The 19,238-nt window shown below is 35.0% G+C and overlaps 1 protein-coding gene and 1 pseudogene across 2 annotated transcripts in view; one reads left to right on the forward strand and one right to left on the reverse strand.

Annotated features, from left to right (window-relative positions):
- Positions 1-362: 362 nt before the first annotated feature.
- On the forward strand, positions 363-2,136 carry LOC119540501 (annotated as a pseudogene).
- An 11,445-nt stretch (positions 2,137-13,581) lies between these two features.
- CLVS2 (clavesin 2) overlaps positions 13,582-19,238 on the reverse strand; it is a 77,520-nt gene continuing 71,863 nt past the window's right edge. For both annotated transcript variants that reach the window (XM_037844334.1, XM_037844335.1), the window contains exon 6: positions 13,582-17,401. In XM_037844334.1, the coding sequence (XP_037700262.1) occupies positions 17,314-17,401 (88 nt within the window). In that variant the 3' untranslated portion in view covers positions 13,582-17,313. The remainder of the gene's footprint in view (positions 17,402-19,238) is intronic.

Raw genomic sequence — 19,238 nt, forward strand, 5'->3', positions numbered from 1 at the left:
ATGTATAACATTGGAAAACATTGCACTGAGTCATAAGTCAGAGTGTAGGTGATAAAAAAAAATCACATCACAGGATGTGGCAATGTTTCTACAATATACCTTTCTTAAAACTAAATTAAACTTACTATTTCTATATCTTTATCCTACTGGAGATCAAAGTCTTCACAATAGTGATTGATTTGAAAGAATTCTTGTGCTATTGATAAATTAATACTCCGGCAACACCTCCCTCAACAAAAGTAGGAATGTTAGATCTTAAAAATTCTAATTAAATAGAGCTCAACTAGAAAGAAAATAGGGGAAAGCCTCCAACGATAAATGCATGGTAGGGATGAGACTCTAGGGAAGGCTCTCAAAAGCTGATGACAAGGCACAACCACAGCAGAAGGGCCTGCAGCTGGGAGCCGAGCTTGCGGCCCCGCTGGGGCTACCTCTGCAGTAGCGGAGACCTGGCATTCGGGGCTCCTCCACTCCCTTCCGTAAGCTGACTTGGAAATGCAGGAAAGCGAGAACTCCCAGGGTCGGGGTGCCGGGATGCACCACGGTGGCAGGCGCGGAACAAACCCACCCCAGCCGCGGGGTGGCTGGAACGCCCCTGATCCTCTCTTCCTCCGGACACTTCACTCTCCCTCAGGTGAAAACTTCGGCCCCACGTCCCTCTCGGGGTTGGGGGAGGAGGTGTCGTCCCAGAGGGGCCACGTGGCGATGCCAGCTGAGCCAGGCCCGGCCCCTCGGCCCCTGGTTGGACCACGAGGCACCCAGCGACGCTGCCCGAGACTCCTGGCCTGGGCGCCCCCCACTGCGCGGGAGGAGAACGAAGAGATTCAAATGTTGTTTTAAATACCCCCTACAGCAGAAAGTTTTCATCCTATTTTTAACTCTATGGCTGTTCTTATTAAAACTTCTAAACGTGAGAAGACTCCTCTTCCCTTAAAGAGGCATTTACTTGGTTGAGTACTCCTTAAGTACTTCACCTTTTGTAAGAAACAGATACACCCATGTTACAGATGAACTCCAGTAAGACGTTAATGCTCAGGTGTCTAGGAGCCTTTGGAAATTGGCAAGAGTCTGGAAATAAGAAAAAGAGACATCACTGACTTGGATGATGAAGATGTGGCAATGACCAATGATTGTGGAATTTATCAGACCATAAGAAGATACCATCAAAGTTCATTTCATGGTAGAGAAAAGACTCCCAATAGCATATTCTTTGGTTGTTCACAAAAGATGCAATTATGGTGGAAAGAGTAATCCATGCTATATATGGCCTTCACAATATTTACTGCATCCATTATGACCACAAGTCACCTGATACCTTCAAAGTTGCTGTGAACAATTTAGCTAAGTGCTTCTCCAATATTTTCATTGCTTCCAAATAAAAGGCTGTGGAATATGTCCACATTTCCAGACTCCAAGCTGATTTAAATTGCTTGTCAGATCTTCTCAAATCTTCAATTGAATGGAAATATGTTACCCTGTGTAGGTAAGATTTTCCATTGAAATAAACTTTGAATTAGTGTTGGAGTTGAAGAAATGTGATGGAGCAAATATGCTAGAGACGGTAAAACCACCTAACAGTAAAAAGGAAAGATTCATTTATCACCATGAACTCAGACAGGTGCCTTATGAATAGGTGAAGCTACCAATAAGGACAAATATCTCCAAAGAAGTACCCCCATATAACATGGAGATGTTTGTTGGTGGTGCTTATTTTGTCTTAAGGTGAGTGTTTGTTCAGTGTATTTCCAATAACTCCCTTGTTAAAGACTACTTTTTTTCTAGTCTAAAGATACATACTTACCTGATAAGCGCTTTTGGGCTACCTTAATTTGTGTCCCAGGAGTACCTGGTGAGTTTTCCAGGTCAGTCCAAGATGTGTCTGACCTACAGAGTAAACTGAAATTGTCAAGTGAAATTGTCATGAAGGCCTTTTCTATCCCAATTGTACTGGCTCTCACCTCCAAAGTGTGTATCTATGGAGCAGAATTAAGGTAACTTATAAAAGCTGGACATTGGTTTGCTAATAAATTTGACTCTAAGGTGGACCCTGTCTTGATTAAATGTTTGGCAGAAAAGCTTGACGAACAACAGAGAGAATGGATCACTTTGCCTTCAGAAAAGCTATTTATAGATTAAAAACCCTACAATCTTATCATTACAGTAATATCATGATGGAAATAAGAGGGTGTCTGATAAACTGTTAATACAGAATTGTACCTAACACCATGTTCAGTAACATTTGGACTTAATCCTTTCATAGTTTCAAAGGTATCTAAAATTCCACACACAAAGGAAGGTGGCCTGCCCTTTGGCGATAACCTTAGTTGGTTGTTTATTTTTAACATTTGTTTTTTGCTTATAATCTCACTGAGCTAAATCACAGATCTTAAACATTCAGTCAGTCATCAAATATGTATGGAGCACCTACGGTGTGCCAGACACTATTTTTAGAAAACATGTAAGAATTAAGTTGTAATGAGTTATGCAATGGCCTTGAGAAACTGTGGCTTGTCCTAATCACACAGCAACCTTAACATCTTTAATTTCTTCATGTAAAAATCAGGATTCCATTGAAGAAGCTTTGGGGGCATGTGGCAATCACCCATATAAACCATCTGTTTCTGAATAGTGTTTAAGTCGAATAACCAAATCTCCATTTGTCTTTTAATTCAATCCCCTAGACTTCTTTTTTAACTAATAGAATATGAGGAGGAGCAACTCCATTACCTCAGAAGAACTCAAAGAATTGTCCAGTTTCTTGCTTGCCAAAGCATCATTTATTTTGGGGTCTATCTGTTGAGGACCAGGGAAAAACTGTGGGTGGGGCATTTATGAATGTTAGGATAGATGGACTGGGACAGGTGGCACCCAAAAAGGAAAAAGGATTTATACAACTTTTGCTTTACGTTATACAATGGTGTCATGAATGGCTTCATTTTTAATTCAACTATTTCTTTAAAACACATTTCCTGATAAAAATAAGAACCAATAGTTCAAAGTATCACACAATAGAACACTGAACCTAAGTCTTCCAGTTCATAGATTACCGGTATAGGCAAGTTTCTTTGCAATGGAATCCTTTTGATGGGTAATTTTGTTTTATGGAATGCTCAAGCTAAGAATCACTGAATTTTCTTAAGATTATATGAAATGTGACAGCTTTTTAAATTTAATATGGTCTTGAAAAATTTTCTTCTTCTCTAGCATCTAAGTAGAATTCAGATTTAAAATGATAAATGCCCTAAATTCATTGCAATCTTCCACTTCTCAGCTTAGATCCAGAAAGAAAAAGCTAATTTTCCTAAGAACACAGCAAGAATGTAATGATATTTGTAAAATTCACACCTTAGAAAACTACCAAAAGAGTCAAATATGCAAATATTTTAGTGTAACTGTATTGTGCTGTAGGTGAGATTGGGGCAGGGCATGATCCTGGAAATGGTTGGAGAATTACCAGCTTATAAATTGGTCTTTTTGGAAATTGTGGAATTTATGTAAAAATTTCTTGGTGAGCTTGTGTGTCAATGTTTGCCTTAGTAACTACTTAAAGATGTACTTATCAATTCCAAAATGAGACTATTTGGAACTCTGAAGTATTTCAATATTTAAAAAATTTTCTGTATTCTACATGTAAAATGCACTTTTTGATTACTTAACGTTCATGATACTAACTGCCAAGTGGTACCACTGTCTCTCCTTTTCTTTTCCTCTTGAACAGTTTTCCTTTTTTTCTACCCCCTTCAAAGTACATCATTCTTCAGAAAACAATTATTACCAAGCACTGTTCTTAAAAATAAGAAACCCTTATCTAGAGCTGAGCCCTGCCAAAGGTCCTTACCGATTCTTTAGTGTGTGTGACTGTGGTCCAATTAAGCAACTTTGGTCTCAAAGAACCTCACTTTTCTTGGTCTTTGAAATAAGGGCATGGAAGCCTATCCTCAGAAGTTGTGTTTGTGTGTGCAATAATCAATTAAGATAGTACACAACATGGTTTGAAAATGAGGATAAACTATAGACGTGTCAGATGGAAGTATTTATTATAAGGCAAACAGGTCCAACCCCATTGTGAGACTTAGCATTTATCTATTTTGAAAAACCTTCAAAATATAAAAAGCAACTTCTGTAATTGAGTCTAGGTATAAGGAACCCCTTTCCCCCAGCCACCATATTTGGGGTTTCCTTTTAAGCTAACAGGATTAGTATGTTGTCCTACTGTCTCAGATGAGGAGTGGGGCATTTTCCTGCCACCCAGTATGCTTGTGATTTATCAGATGGGCTTAAGAATGCAAGGTCCTGTTGAAATTTTGGGTGTTTATGACTTTGGTAATCAGAAAAAATGTAAATGCTGAAAAATAAACATCAACTTCCTGATGGGGGGAGGGGGAAGCTGATGGTAGCAATTGCCCTGGGTCTATTTGGCTAAGCACCTTTTGCCAAAATTTTTGGTTTAAACAGTTACTAAAGGTACAAAAGATAAAACTTAGGACCCATCCAAGACTGAAGTATTTGGAACACAAAACAATGCGTGATGTAAGGACTGCCCAAGGCTAAGGCTATCATTTCAGTGGAGGGAGGGTGATATTTGATCTCTACCACCACATACAAACATCAATTCCACATAGTTAAAGGGTAAATGTGAAAGGCAAAAATATAAAACATTTGGAAAAAAAAAGAGAAAAATACTATTTCCTAGAGGAAAACCTGTGGTCTTGTAAAATGTTAATATTAGAAAATAGGAAAGGCATAAAATCAATAATTTAGGACCCAAATTTAGAAGTTATGAAGTCAAGATCCATAAAATTTAACACAAGAAAAAAGCAAATAATAAAGAATATAGTGGGATTAGAGAAATAGGAATCAAAGGTACCATAAAGAGTGTTTCAACTAAGCTATAAAACAAAGGCCTATAGTAATACTGATTTTTAAAAGGCACATACTAATAATATGAAGAATAAAAAGGTGAGAAATACAAATGCAACATGTTTTTTAAAAGTAGAAAATATTATAAATCTTATACAAATAAATTTTAAAATTTCAGGGGCAATGGACAAATGCCCAGAAAAAGGAAGACAGTAACCAAAACTGACTCAGATAAAACCACAAAATCAAAATAGTCCTAAAGCTATAGAAGATAATGGATTAATAGTTGGAATAGTGCCATAAAAAAAAATACCAGTCCCAGATCATTTAATTGAGTTTTTCCAAACAAAGCAAAGATAATTGCAATCTTACATAAACTCTTTCATGTAATCAAATTGACATCAGTGAAAATGCATGACCTTACTGCAACAACATGAATGAGCCTCAAAACATACTACTGAGTGAATATAAGAATTTGTAGCATAATTCATATAGTATGACAGCATTTATGTAAAGATCAAACATGCGAAGCTCTATTTTAGGATATTCACATATACATTTAAGTGGCAAAACTAAGGAAAATAAAGATGATAATCAAAATAATTTAGAATAGCCACATCTATGAAGGAAGCAGAGGGCATCATATAGGGGCCTGTGGGAGTTTTTACAATTATTGGTAAAGTTCTGTATTTTAAGAAGGGTGGTGGAAACACACGTGTTCACGTAGGGGTCCCCCCACCCCCAAATCTGGGTTCATCACTCACTGAGGCTTAATGCACAGACACACCAAACAGACTGTGGAGGGCAAAGGGTTTATTTACACCAGCGAGAGGTCAGGGGAAACTTCCCAAATCTGCCTCCCCATGGTGACTTTTCAATTGGCTTTCGTACATGTTAGGGACAAAGAAAGAAAATCATCCTGAGTAGTCAGTAACAGGGATCTGAAGAACTTCATTAGTTCCTTATCTCAAGTTATTTACTACTTCCTTTAGGATTTATATCTTCTATGATACCTGGGGCACGGTGCCTCCTGGGGCAGTAGATGAAAACCTGTTCATATCTGCGTGCACACTTTACATATTGCTCTTCTGTAAGACTAGAGCGCAAATTCACAGCTTGCTTACAGTTTCTAGGTTACGTTTAAAATGCTAACACTACATTCATTGTTATTTTATATTTATATACTGCAGACTTTTTAATTATTAGCATTTGCAAAATGGTGTAACAAAATAAATTCTTAGGCTGTTTTTTTTAAAATTTGACATTTCCATAGGTTCACAAAATTATACATGAAAAAAATGTAGAAAGGTAAAGCATGAAAATCACCTTTCCCTCCTCATTCCAATCCACCCAGTTTCCAATTCTCCTGTTTGACAGTCTCCATAAATCAAAGATATTGATTAACTGCCACATTTCCTCAAAAATTATTCTAAATTAAAGTAACACATCAACTTATATATTTCTAATTTTCTTATACTCTTGTTTAATTTCTAGAGTTTGTTTTACCTGAGAAAATTTTTCTTAAAACATAGTTATTATAGCCATTAAATGCCAAAAGAAAAACTGTGGCCAAAAGGAGGGCTGGGGGAGCTGGTATAAAAGAATACATGCTCTAGAAAAATGTTTTCATATACCTTTTAGTAAATAAGTTATGTAAAAGCTCAATTAATTTATTTTTTAAGAAACAGGTTAAAACCTTCAGAATACACACAAATGAAGGAAATCAATTCAGAAAGAATAGACACTTTGAAGAGTAGCTACACTTTCCTGTTTCCAGAAACAGGATGCTTTATTATGACCATAATGGATGTTCTATGTTTTTCTTCATAAATCTAGCAAGTCAATGGATTGATGGCCTGAAATATTCCTTTATGAAAATTGGTACATGAAAGAAGACTCAATCTGTTTTTCTTTAGTTAACGTGGCATCCAGCCTGCCTTAATATAGACACTCTCCTTTACTGGTGTTTTATAAGAACAGAAATAGAGCAGCTCCACGTTTCCTTAAGACAGAGGCTGTGTGCTGGGTTTTTCTTTATCCCATAAAAGAAACTTTTATCTACTCAAGGATGGATATTCATGACATTCCTCTCCTCTGCCCATACATTGAGATTCTCCATAAGGAGTTTCTCAAAGTATTTTATAATATGACCACTTTACAAACAAGGAAACTTTTCATTAAATTTCATATAATAGCAGTAAACAATCCTTTCACTATGTCCTGAATTAGCACTTCTGGAATCACAGTAGCCAGAATTCTGTTTAACACAAGGTGGTACATGGAATATACCTAAACCCACCCTTGGAAACCATGGGGTTATGGTTCTGCCTGTGAATAAGGGGAAATAACAGATTAAATGGAGACATTAGATTGTGTGATCTGTCAGAATTTGTTTATCTTTGGTTCTTTTTTTCTTCTTTTCTGATAAAAATCGGCATTGATCTTTCAGTTATAATGACTTAAAGCTGTATGGAATTTACCTTAACATGCATGAAGTTGGCCTGAAGCTGGCATCTCTGGATGACCTGAAAGACACTGAGCATGAGGATGAATTTTCATGAGCATCTCCAGGCTGGGTAATCGCCGCCAGCAGGGAGCAGAGAGGAGTCATAACTCTAATAGCCATTCCAAACGACAGCATGGGTAAGGGGAGACCATATTGGATTTTTCCATGAAAGGGAAGAGGCCAGACTGTTAAGAGGATACATAGCAATATCTAGTCCATTGTGTTGGCACTATTATTACCCTATTTTACAGACGAGAAAACAGAGTACCTGAAGTTACACATTTAAACTGCTAAGTTTCAGAACAAAGATTACAAATTAAGGATATTTCTTAAATGCCATGCCATATTCCTTTTGATAACATTTTTGGCAAGTAATAGCACTTATCTAATATTAACCTAGGGAGGATAATGAGGATAACATAACCAAAAGACAGCACCTTAGAATGGCCTTTCTTGACCACTGTGTCTAAAATAGTTCACCAACACTCTGACCCTTGTCTTCAGCACATTTACACCACCAACTGACAGGACACATAACTTTGTTTATCTGCTTTTTGCATCTCTTCTCCACTGGATTGTGACTTCCAGAAGACAAGGATTTTGCTTCTTTTATTCCTATAACCCTGATACTTAGAACAGTGCTTGAGACATAAGAAGCACTCAATAAGTATTTGTTAATGTAAAAATGAAATAACACGAAATTATCATCTGATCCATTTCATTGCTTCAAGTGGAAAATTTTATAACTGACACTAGCTTTATATTCATTCTACCACATCTGAAGTCAGGAAGTCTTTCTATTGATTTGGAGTTTATACCAAATTATCAAATACATTTGATTGAATCCAAATGGGTTCAAAATAACATTACAATATACCCACATAGGTGTAAAGTTACTTTTAAAAGCATTTTTTACTTCCAAATACTAACACCAATTTCAGATTTTCCATATTTTAATGGCATATTTATTCATTGGCATTTGATATGCTGTGTTTTCTAAATACACAGGAACTTAGTTTATGTTGAAAAGGCTGATAAGGGAATATACACATACCCACATTTCTGAGTCTGAAATTTCATTTAGTGACATTTTATTTAACATAACTCCATTCATCTTCAGAAATCAACAACTACAATGAAATAGTTTCTTTTTAAAAAGTAAACTGTCATATGATTTTAAGAATATAGTAAACAGTGAACTGTTTTGTACAATTGCTAAATCCAACCCAAAGTAGATTTAATAAAATTTACCAAAGAACATATTCTTAGGATTCAATCACAAAAATAATTCATGGAAAGAAGTAAAATTCAGTAGAAGAGAAGCTAAACTATAGTATCTTGCACATATTATGTATACTCAAGCACGAACTCTTTATTTCTGATGTCACCCTGAACAAATTCTTCAAGACTGGCAAAAAAGGATGTTACAGGGGAAATGGCTTCCACTGTACAGACTGCCATGGATCAAACAATCAGAAACACAAGAATCTTCTGCCTTGTTTGCACAGGGGCCATTTAGTCTCTTCTCTACAGAGAGAAGCTCATTTTTCAAAATAATCTGTTGACTGTTACTGCCATATATTTGTATAATTCACAGGAAAAAAATGGTTTATATTAGTAACATGCTATATGGTATACAAAGATATAATCACAAGGCTTCTAAAAGACTGGTTATCGTCTGAAAACATTTTCAAACAGCTATCCTTATTCTTCAGGTTATAGTTCCTTCTTCAATATCCTCTTCCAATCCTATTTTTCCAGTGTCTTTTTAATAGAAGGCCTTATGGGAGATTGTAAGACTGAAAAGCTTGAATTATTACAATACCAACATCTAAGAGGTTTGCTCACAAAAGTAATGGAGATTTCAGTTAAAACAGTGGGAAATAAAAATATGAGGTTAGTTAAGGACAGCGAATGTAGTTGTAAGGAATGTTCAGAAAATGACAGCAGGAATTAAAATAGAGAGATGAGGGACAAAGTTAGAAATCCAGTTAGGAAACATGAGCATGTATTCAAGCAATCCTTATCATCTGGGATCAGAACCATTCACTTTCAAAATAAAAATAAGTAAAGATAGTAAATATAAAAACCAATTGGCATAAGACTTCTGTTAAAAGGATTTGTAGACTAAATAATTGTAACATATAGCTTTCTAAATCATGGGAAGACCTTAGAAAGAACAAAATAATTCCTCATTCATCTTCTAATTGTTGCAGAGAAGGGGTGACCATAATTTCTCTTTTCCTCCTCCTCCTTTTCTTCTTCTCTTTTTCAGTAAAAGTAACTAGGCAGGCATATTCTCTTTGCCTGTATTCCAAGGGGGGGAGGGATTATGGTCTTTAATCTTCTTATTTTATTATAAACTAATTTTGCTTATTGAAATTAACTAAAATAATTAATGAAGTACAATTCTCTAGGCTTTTGAGCTCAAAATGACTTTTCACCTGAGGTTCCTTGTGGTTTCTCTAAGAATAAGTGTAAGCCATACATGTGATAACTATAAAATCCAATGACCTTAAGTAATTTCCAAAGACAAACTCAAACATTTATGTAAAAATTAGGCCCTGGAGAGGAATCTAGATTTGGAGGAAGAGGGAGATGTAACTCTTTGTTGATATTTCCATCATTATCAGAGAGGGAAAAATGTCCCCTTTGAAGATGAGTGACAACTGTTTCCTACTAAGAAAGAAAAGGCTCTCTTTGAATGCATACTACTGGCTACTACAAAATATACTTATTGAAATAAATTAAGATCCTCATGCAGTCTTTTTGGATTCACTAGTATGTAGAGGCGCTGTTCAGAACACCAATAATGCAGCAGTGAACAGACAGACAAAAATCCCTGCCTGTGTAGATTTCAAATTCTAATAAGGGAAAATGGAAAACAAAAGAAACAAGCTGTATGTTGTATTAGAAGGTGATAAATGCCATGGAGAAGAAATAGAGCAGAGAAGGAGAATATGGAGAACCATGGGGCTCATCTAGAGAATCCTCACTGACAAGATGTCATTTGAGCAAAGACCTGAAGAAGATGAGGGAATAAAGTTTGTGTCTACTCCACTCCACATTTAATGTATATGATGAAGCTGTAGGTGGGGAGAATCTGAAATTTGACTGTTTTGTGTTCTGCTATTGACCTGTGGCCACAATAAAATTTGTCTGTAAAGTTTTAGGTGCCATGATCCTTATATTGCACCTGCATTCATTGGGAAGGAGTGGAAACCCATTGCATGCATAAGTGAACTCAAATTGTAAATAACGTCAAGTCTTTATGTCCTCTTACCAACATCAACTACCCAAGAGCAGTGGTTTCTAAAGGCTAGCAAGTATTCTTCAGAATCTTCAGTTCAAGGCAAAATGTTTGTTAAGTTCCTTGTCTTCAAACACTTTTAGGAAGCTGATAATTTTCTTCATTTTGTCTGGATTATTAATCTTTCATTTTTGGAATACTTTTAGCTAAGCAAGCTATGTGAGTTTTGAGTTGGCAAGGCAAAACATGACAGTGGATTCTCTTTATGGATGAAAAAAAAGTATTTCTTTTGCATGCATGGATAACTTCCCTTTTGTAACTAAACCTTTTTACTGGTAAAACATGGAAATTAAAATGTACAACTTGAAAAACAAAATAAAACGTGGATATCTGGGGGAAAGAAGTTCCAGGCAACAGACAGAGCTGTGCAAAGTGCCTAACTATTTCCTGAAACAGCAAGGATGACAGTTTCCAGCAACAGCATAGAGAAAAAGGGAAAGATTCTTATGTGATATTTAAGAGAAGTCAAGATCAGGAGTGAAGGGACACATGTGTAGCACTTTAGAAGCAAGAAATCAAAGTATTTGATAAGCAGTACTGTTAGGGCAAAATGGCAGCCCCATCAGAACAGAGATGGTCTTCTGCTGTGCTGATGTATACTGATTTCTGTTCAGCTGATGCATTTATCATTCCAATTTGAAAAAAAAAAAAAAGGGAGAAGAGAGCATACTTATTTTATTTTTAGAGGAAGAAGTGATGCTAAGCAGTATGGGTTTTTGATGGTGGTGTTGCTGTGTGGAGACAGACTCCTTATCAAAGCTCAGACCGTCTCTTTTCCTTTCCCACAGCTTCTTTTCACTGGTCACGTATTTAACCCTTGTTGTCAGAAACTCTTGACATTTTGAAATATTTTCCCAGTTTTATAATTAATATTATTTTCAGCTTTACTTGCCTAAAGAAGGAATGTACTTCTTGTTGTCAAGAAGGGGAGACCATATCTCTGAGCTTTTCATTTATTCTCCATTTGTCCTGAGTTCACCTCACTCAGGATGCACATGCAGTTGCTGCTAAGAACTTGACTCCTTCCAATATGGCTTTAGGGTGAAGCGGCACTAACAATTATTTATAACCTCAAAAGCTGCGTATAGGAAAATCATCTATGCTTGGGCCTAAGAAAGACCTAAGATCCATCTTAGAGAGTTCTAGATAAACATAAATGAGTCTCTTTTCCCTCATTAGATGAGTTTTCATCTCACAAGGAGGATACATGAGGTAAATTCACAGAAGATACAAATGTGTATTTATGAAGAGTAATAAATTTTTCTCAAATTAGCCTGAACATTTTTTATTTTATTTAATATTTTGAACTGTGATTGTTTTGAATAGTATTTCTTTGAATCAATATTTTTGGTAAATCAAAATTTCTGAATTTAGTCCCTTGCCTAATCCAATAATTTTACAAGGAGATGTGGAAATGCTAGTCATTTATGCAATTTAAAAGTTAGTTTACTTCTGCATTCAAACTATCTTTGAAAGCTTGCTTAGAAATTATAGACTATTGATAATGTCACTTCGGTGAAACTAATTATGTATTTTCCTCTTTATGCCACAAACATAGGAATATCAGAAAATTTCAGGGATCCTAACCTTAATAGATAGCCACAGTTTCTCTCAAAATAAAAGTATTGTCTATTTTTAGACAAAGTTTAGACCTCTTCATTTAACAGATTCACATTCAGTGCTACCAATGCAATGTTCACCATACATAAAATAAATGCATTTTAAAACCAGAAATGTGTACTTACTCAAAAATTAAATTATTTTATTTATAATATTGCATTAGAATAAATAACTCCCATGAAAGGTCAAAGATATTTGACACAAGTAGTAAATGGTATGCTTAGTATTTTTATCAAGAACTTGTTTCCTCTTAAACATACCTTCCTCTTAGACATCTATTTTTTTAAAAAAACCAAACTACTTAGTTTTCTTGGTTACTTTTTAGATCAATATGAAAATTGAAACCCTGGATTAGAAACAAGACAATGCTTTGAATCTAAACCAATTATAATAGAAGTATGAACCAATTTTGACTATAAACCTGTGATAGCCCATTGCACTTTTTCAAAATAGTTGTGAATTGATTCACTCTTATAAGTCTAGTTAAAATTTATTTTGCTTGCTTTTCATCTAGGTCTTTCATTAACCATAAAAAATATTCTTAACAGAAGAAATGCACTGATAGCATTAGAGACATAAATCGTTGCATCGAGACCTGAGACTAAGTCAAATAGTGACCAACTACCTTCTAATCTGTGACAATGTCCACTATTTACTATACAAGTACAATTATTTATGTGTCCTAAAATTATTTGGTCTCTAAATAATTGCTTTATTATAACAGATCACTTGCACTCCTCTTTTGAAAACAAAAAAGTCAGTTTGGGAGTTTCAATACACAGAGTTGCTATTTTATAATTGTTCCTACGATCCATGGGAATTTCCTCCCACACTCAGTACTGAATAGACTTCATAGCTCCATGTGTAGTGTTAACCTTCAGATGTCATCTAAAATAAAACCCTGAATTCATGAAAAAAATCACATTCTCTAAGCTGGTAAGGTCATCTTATAACAACATCACAGAGCCAAAACCTCCTTTTATATTTTTACTTATTTGTTCCCTTTCAAATAGCAAATATTAAGTACAGTATATTGGAAAAGCTACTTTAAAAAAAAAAAAAGCAAGAAACCTTTTCACCACTGAAGGATAATGACACATCCTGGATAGTTAGCCAATCTACTTTTGTTCCAGTATATTTGTATATAACCTGCCTATTTGCATGATCTAATGTCAACATGAATTTAAAATGTACCACAATTGTTTAGGCTATACATCTGTATAGCACATATAAAATGGAATACATGGCTATTAACTTCATAGATGTCAAAAAGGTAAAGATCAAATATCATGCCAGAGCTCTGCTCATTTTATTTTGTATGCTGAAAATCTTTCTGAAATGGGCCCATGGCTGAGCCATGGCAACTTTTCGCATTATCAGTAACACAAATGATAGTATAGTCTCTCAGCAGGTTTTCTTGATATAACTTATTTAAAGGACCATAGATATATCCATAAACCTTTAAGTTGTTTGTAGAAGCAAAGGAAGCTTGTCTCTGAAGACACACTACCATGGCCTAAAGTTTTCTTTTAGTGGAGAGTCAGAAGTGTGCTCCCTGGAGTCTAAAACAACTCTCCATTTCTTAATGTAATAGAGGGATCTTCTATTCTGTTCCTGCAGAAACTTCAAGTGCTTCATTTACAAATGTGACCTAGTTAGCAATATTAAAGAGAACCCAGCTGCCTAGCCTTCTATCTTATAAACATATGAATTTTCAGTACTCTAAAGTGAACAAGCATTTTATATGAAAAGACTTAAGGAATGTATCTGCCTATGGTTTATGCAAACTTTTATTGAAATAAAATAAATCATGCATTCCCATTTTAAGTATTGCTTGCAAAACTCTATTTAATAAACTTGTGTATTATTTTAGCATGGTGCCAGTTTGGTAATAACATGTATTAAAGTATTGTATTCAGCTTATACAACAAAGACTCAATACTGTATGAGAATACTCAAAGCAAGGTCTCAAACATCTGTCTTCAAATGATATCTATATTTCATCTTTACAATAAAGATGTATGCATTTAGTTTCTTGGAAGAGAGCGCAAATAGAATAGGTATTCCAGTATCACTGCTTTATTCCATTTTTAAGAGGCACTTCTTCATATTTCTTAGGGTATATTTTCATGATAATCTCTTCCTTTTTAAGTATCAGTCGAAATTCATGCAAATATAACTGATAACATGATAAGAGAGGTTATTTATTTTTAAACCAACTTTGGAAGAAGCTGCCCCTGAAGCAACTGGAAGAAAAGATAAGAAATAGAAGGTGGAGCAGGTGGGGTGAGAGAAGTAACTTGACTACTGACTAATTCCAAATTAAATGTGGAAACTCTCTGAAGTCTACAAACTTTTAAGTAACAAGAAAACTAAAACAGCAAAGCAAAGCTCTCAGAGGAGCAAATTCATTAGGGCAAACTCTCCAGTGTTTGTGTGTGAATGGGGATGTACTATTGCAACTACAATGACAGAATATAGGCTGCTTATTTACATAAACTAGGTTAGGTAACAGTAGACATAGCTACTCTGCCAGAAAATCACATGAGGGAAAGAACAACTTTTAAATAGTCCTAGTTAGCTGGGGCTGAGGGGAAAATTTATAAAATTTATAAAGTTGAACAAATATCCCTTGACTAAGCAAAATATTAATGGAAAATGAGTTTATTCACAGATTGAACTAGATATAGCAATTTCAAAAGGCATCATTGTAATAATTTGTTCATTAATCTTAAAAATGTTTTACCCAATCCAGCCAACTCTCAGTTGCTGCTCTGAAGAAGAGTCGAAGAGAGAAGAGCCGAGGAGCTGAAATACCAAAGCAAAGTCTCCAAATGTGGGGAGAGAGATAGTGTGACTGATACATACAATTAAATTGGTATACAAATAAAATATGCCTTTCTAGTCATTTTTTATATAGGACACTAACCTTCTGATGGAGAAAAAAGCTGACTATACTAGTTGATATCTGAAGCTGGCAGAATTCTGAAAATTGGCAATAAATGGTGTGCATCAGAAGAAACTCATGAGAATCAAAAGTTGACTGACCTTCTGAACTATATTTATAGTTTCCCTTTTGTTCCAGTGCATCATATTGCCTATATGTGTTTATATAATATATAAAGCCCAAAACTGGAAAACATATGTCAGGCAGGTGAAAATGTGAAAACACCAATGGTCAGAGCTCTTTTAAAAATAAAAATTGCTGTGGCTCTTTTTCCCCCAACTCATTCCAATCTCTTCACTACTCATGGGTAGAGCAAAGTCCTTGACATTCATCATTCTTCTGCTCTTGATTAGATGTTGGCATTCTTAAGGTATGTTTCATTCATATTAATTTACATACTTTTACAAACACTAGGCAGTCCATTGGTACGCTGCAGTTTGGTATGTTAATCTGGCTTTTGAGATTTTTTGCTGTAGAATTATAACTGAAATTTTTTTAAGCTTTTGGCTAAAAACTGTGTAAAGGCTGCTACTCTCCTTTATTTCTGTTGGTTTCCAAGAGTTTCTTGAATTACTTTTCTTCAAAAGAATATTTTATGGTAAATTCTATATCCCCAAATTTATCACTCTGAAAAGGTAGTAAAAATCTTGCCTTTTCACACTGGAATTTGAAATGTAAAGTAAGATTTTAAAAATTTGCTATAAATAAAAATTTGATGAAATAAGAACCTTAAATAATATAAAGACTTCAAACCTAAATTTAAACAATATTATGCTATCTCAGACACATTCAGATACTTCCATTATATCACCTGGATGCAATATGTTCATTCAGTCTTTTCTTAAAAGAAAATGTATGCATTTAAGATCACTAAAATAACAGAAAATTAATTTGAATTTGAAAAAAAACTATTACAAACTAAATAAGACTGTTATTAAATTAAAATACTTTCACCAAAAGTCTGTTTCACTATATCTCATTTTCATTAACTTTAGTGGAAATGGTTTTCCGAAGTTAGTGTCTCATATAATAATCTATAATATCTCTAAGATCATTGAATATGTATGATTTATTTTATAAGCCTGACACATAAAGGATTTATTGAGCTCAGTAAAAATATATATGCGAGTGTGTATGTGAATATGTATGTATATTTTTCAACCAGTGCACAAGAATTAGAAATTAGCCCCTTTTCTGTATGTGACAAATTGTATGCCCAAAATTAGCTCTCAAAACACTATTCATGTATGAATTCTTTCTCTTGGTAGAAGAGTTTCAGAGTGGGGGGCAGTTCTTAAAGTACATCTGACAAGAATAAAAAGGGATCTTGAATAAAGGGCACGTTGTGAAGACAGCAGTTTAAAAAGAATCCACTCTCTTTTAGAATTCCACATCTTAGCCGAGGGAACATATCTTTTCACAATACTCCAGGAATTTAACAATGTAGAGGAGTTCAAGTATTCCATTTACCAGCTCATCTGCCATTCCTTGTCTCCAAAATGCAAGGCCGGTGATAGTAGCTCAGACACGTTTTCTGTTGAAATGAAAATCACTAGACAGGAAATACATTTATCTAGAATCATCTAGCTCCCCGTGCCCATTAAAAGAACATTTCAATACTGACAGAGTTCCAGAAAAAAAAAAAAAACATGAAACAGTCACCATGAGAGCTGAAATATGGCTTCCCAGGAAACAGGGCTACATTTAATTAGCTTTGATCTTTTATGTGTCTTTTCTGGTTTTTGTTATAGTTCATATCACTGGCATTGGCTTCCAAGCCAATCTTTTCCAAATTAAGTTACTACCAAAATTTTACAAACTTGACATGAAGATTACATTGTATTTACAAAGAACTTGGCACTTACAGAATAAATTATTGACTTTTTTTTTTATCCATCTCAGGGCACCCATCATTCAGGCCACTGGAAAAGCCTGATGCCTTATTATATATTATGCTACATTAACATGAATAAATAAGTCTCCAGCTGGCAATTCCTCCATAGTGCTGTTCTTGTTACTGAAAACAAGTACCTTCCATTTCTAATCCATGGGGAGATGTTAAGATGCTATTTAGTCCAGAGAGAGTAAAGGTTGCATGTTTTCCTCTTCATTTTTATCCATGCGTTTTAGTACACTAGGATCCACTACTGATTGGGATCTGGAAAGAATAAAGCCAATGTCAGTTAGTTAATACTATATAATCACACAGATGACATTCTCTTCTCTTTCTTTTCTTCATTATCATTTCTCCCAGGGAAGCAGGATTATCTTCCCCTACATCAATGAATTTACGAACGGACAATGTGGCACATTTAAAAAGAGAAACAGTTCTGTGGTTTTTGCATTAGAGTGAGGAAACAATCCCCTACGCCCTCTAAATAGGTAATAACAGTCTTAAGTGCTCCTCTTTGCAACGAAGCAAGATTCTTTTCTCTGAGATACTGGGAATTTCTAGTATAGGATAAATGTATTCCAATAAAATACCTCCAAGTAGAAAAATAATACAGTGAAATCATTGTTTGAGAATTAAAATAGAACTCATAGGAGACTTGATTACTGTCTTAAAAGGCTCTGTGGAGCAAATTCAACATGAATGTGCATTTTTCTTTAATTATAATTTTAAATGTTTAATGACTGCAACAGGAAAAAATCAAAAGTTGGATGTGATTTTTGTTAAATTTCCCATGGAGACATCCAAATATAATCAAGTTGAATGTTGAAAATTTCATAAAATGTTCTAAGCCTTCAAAAAAGTAAAATCCCATCTTGTTTGAGCAGCAGCACTTTATGATGAGGAAAGCAAATAATATGAAAACCCCTCACACTTCCCCTTAATAATAGGTGGGTATTATGTCTCAATACATCATTAGGAGACCACAAGAAATAGGGAATGAGGAAAGTCAATGAAACGTTACTGTTGTGGAAGGAAACCACCATCTTAATAGCTATAGAATTAAGGAGGCATCTGCCTTTTTAAAATTCTCCTCGGTAATGAATTTTTCCCCTGCTGCTTCATTCCAGCCAATTGTCTATTGCTGTGGCAATATGCCTCTTAGCAGACCTCATTAACTTTCAAGAAGAAAGACTATAAGCTAAAATACAACTGCACATGCTAATGAAAAAGAACAGCCACAGAACTAATTATCAAAGCAAAATAATTACAAGATTAACTGACACACTGACTCCTGCATTTAAATAAACTTGAGTTTGTTTGTAAAGAGGTAATGAAAATGAAGGTGGCAGCAGAAGAAAAGGGGGTGTTTTTATTTCCTAAGTCATTTTCACTATTTTATCTCAATTAGATGCCTATCTGAAACAGGTGACGGATGGACTGAAGTTGAATGTGTGTGTGGGGTGGGGGGTGGGGGGGCTGGAGATAGAGGAAAAGAGAGAGAGAAGAAGGAGGAGGAGGAAGGGGAGGAGGACAAGGAAGGTAGGGAGTACAAGGAAGAGAGAGAAGAAAGATTTTGCAGCCTGTGTAACTGCAATGCTAAATAATGAACTTAGGAAGAAATACATGAATAAAATATATTTTAAGAAAGCACACAATTGCACAAACACTTAGTAAACAGACCCTTAACATCTTTTTTCAGTTAAGACCCTTCCAAGAAAATTGGTGTCCTAAACTGAATCCATGTTAAAAGAAACAGAGGTTCATTTAATGTACTAAACTAAAGTGTTAACCAGACAACAGGTGCCCACCAGGCTACAAGCTCCATGTGCAGAGACTTTATCAATTTCTCCCCTTACTGTAAACAGACTTTGTATCAGTGTCTGGTACACAGTAGGAAAACATGTCCATCTAAATACTTAGCTTCCACCCAACAAATAATTTCTATATGAAACACAGACAATATTTATCAGAATTGTCAGATTATGAATGTTGATTCCATATGTAGAACATTTCCTCAATAAAACAAGCCTAGTAGAAATGGTTTCCAATTAAGACTTTTTGGTATTTAATTGCCCTAACCAAGTACACTGTTCTTTTAGTC

This window comes from Choloepus didactylus, chromosome 7 (assembly GCF_015220235.1).
Source record: "Choloepus didactylus isolate mChoDid1 chromosome 7, mChoDid1.pri, whole genome shotgun sequence".
In the NCBI taxonomy this organism is placed as follows: Eukaryota; Metazoa; Chordata; class Mammalia; order Pilosa; family Megalonychidae; genus Choloepus; species Choloepus didactylus.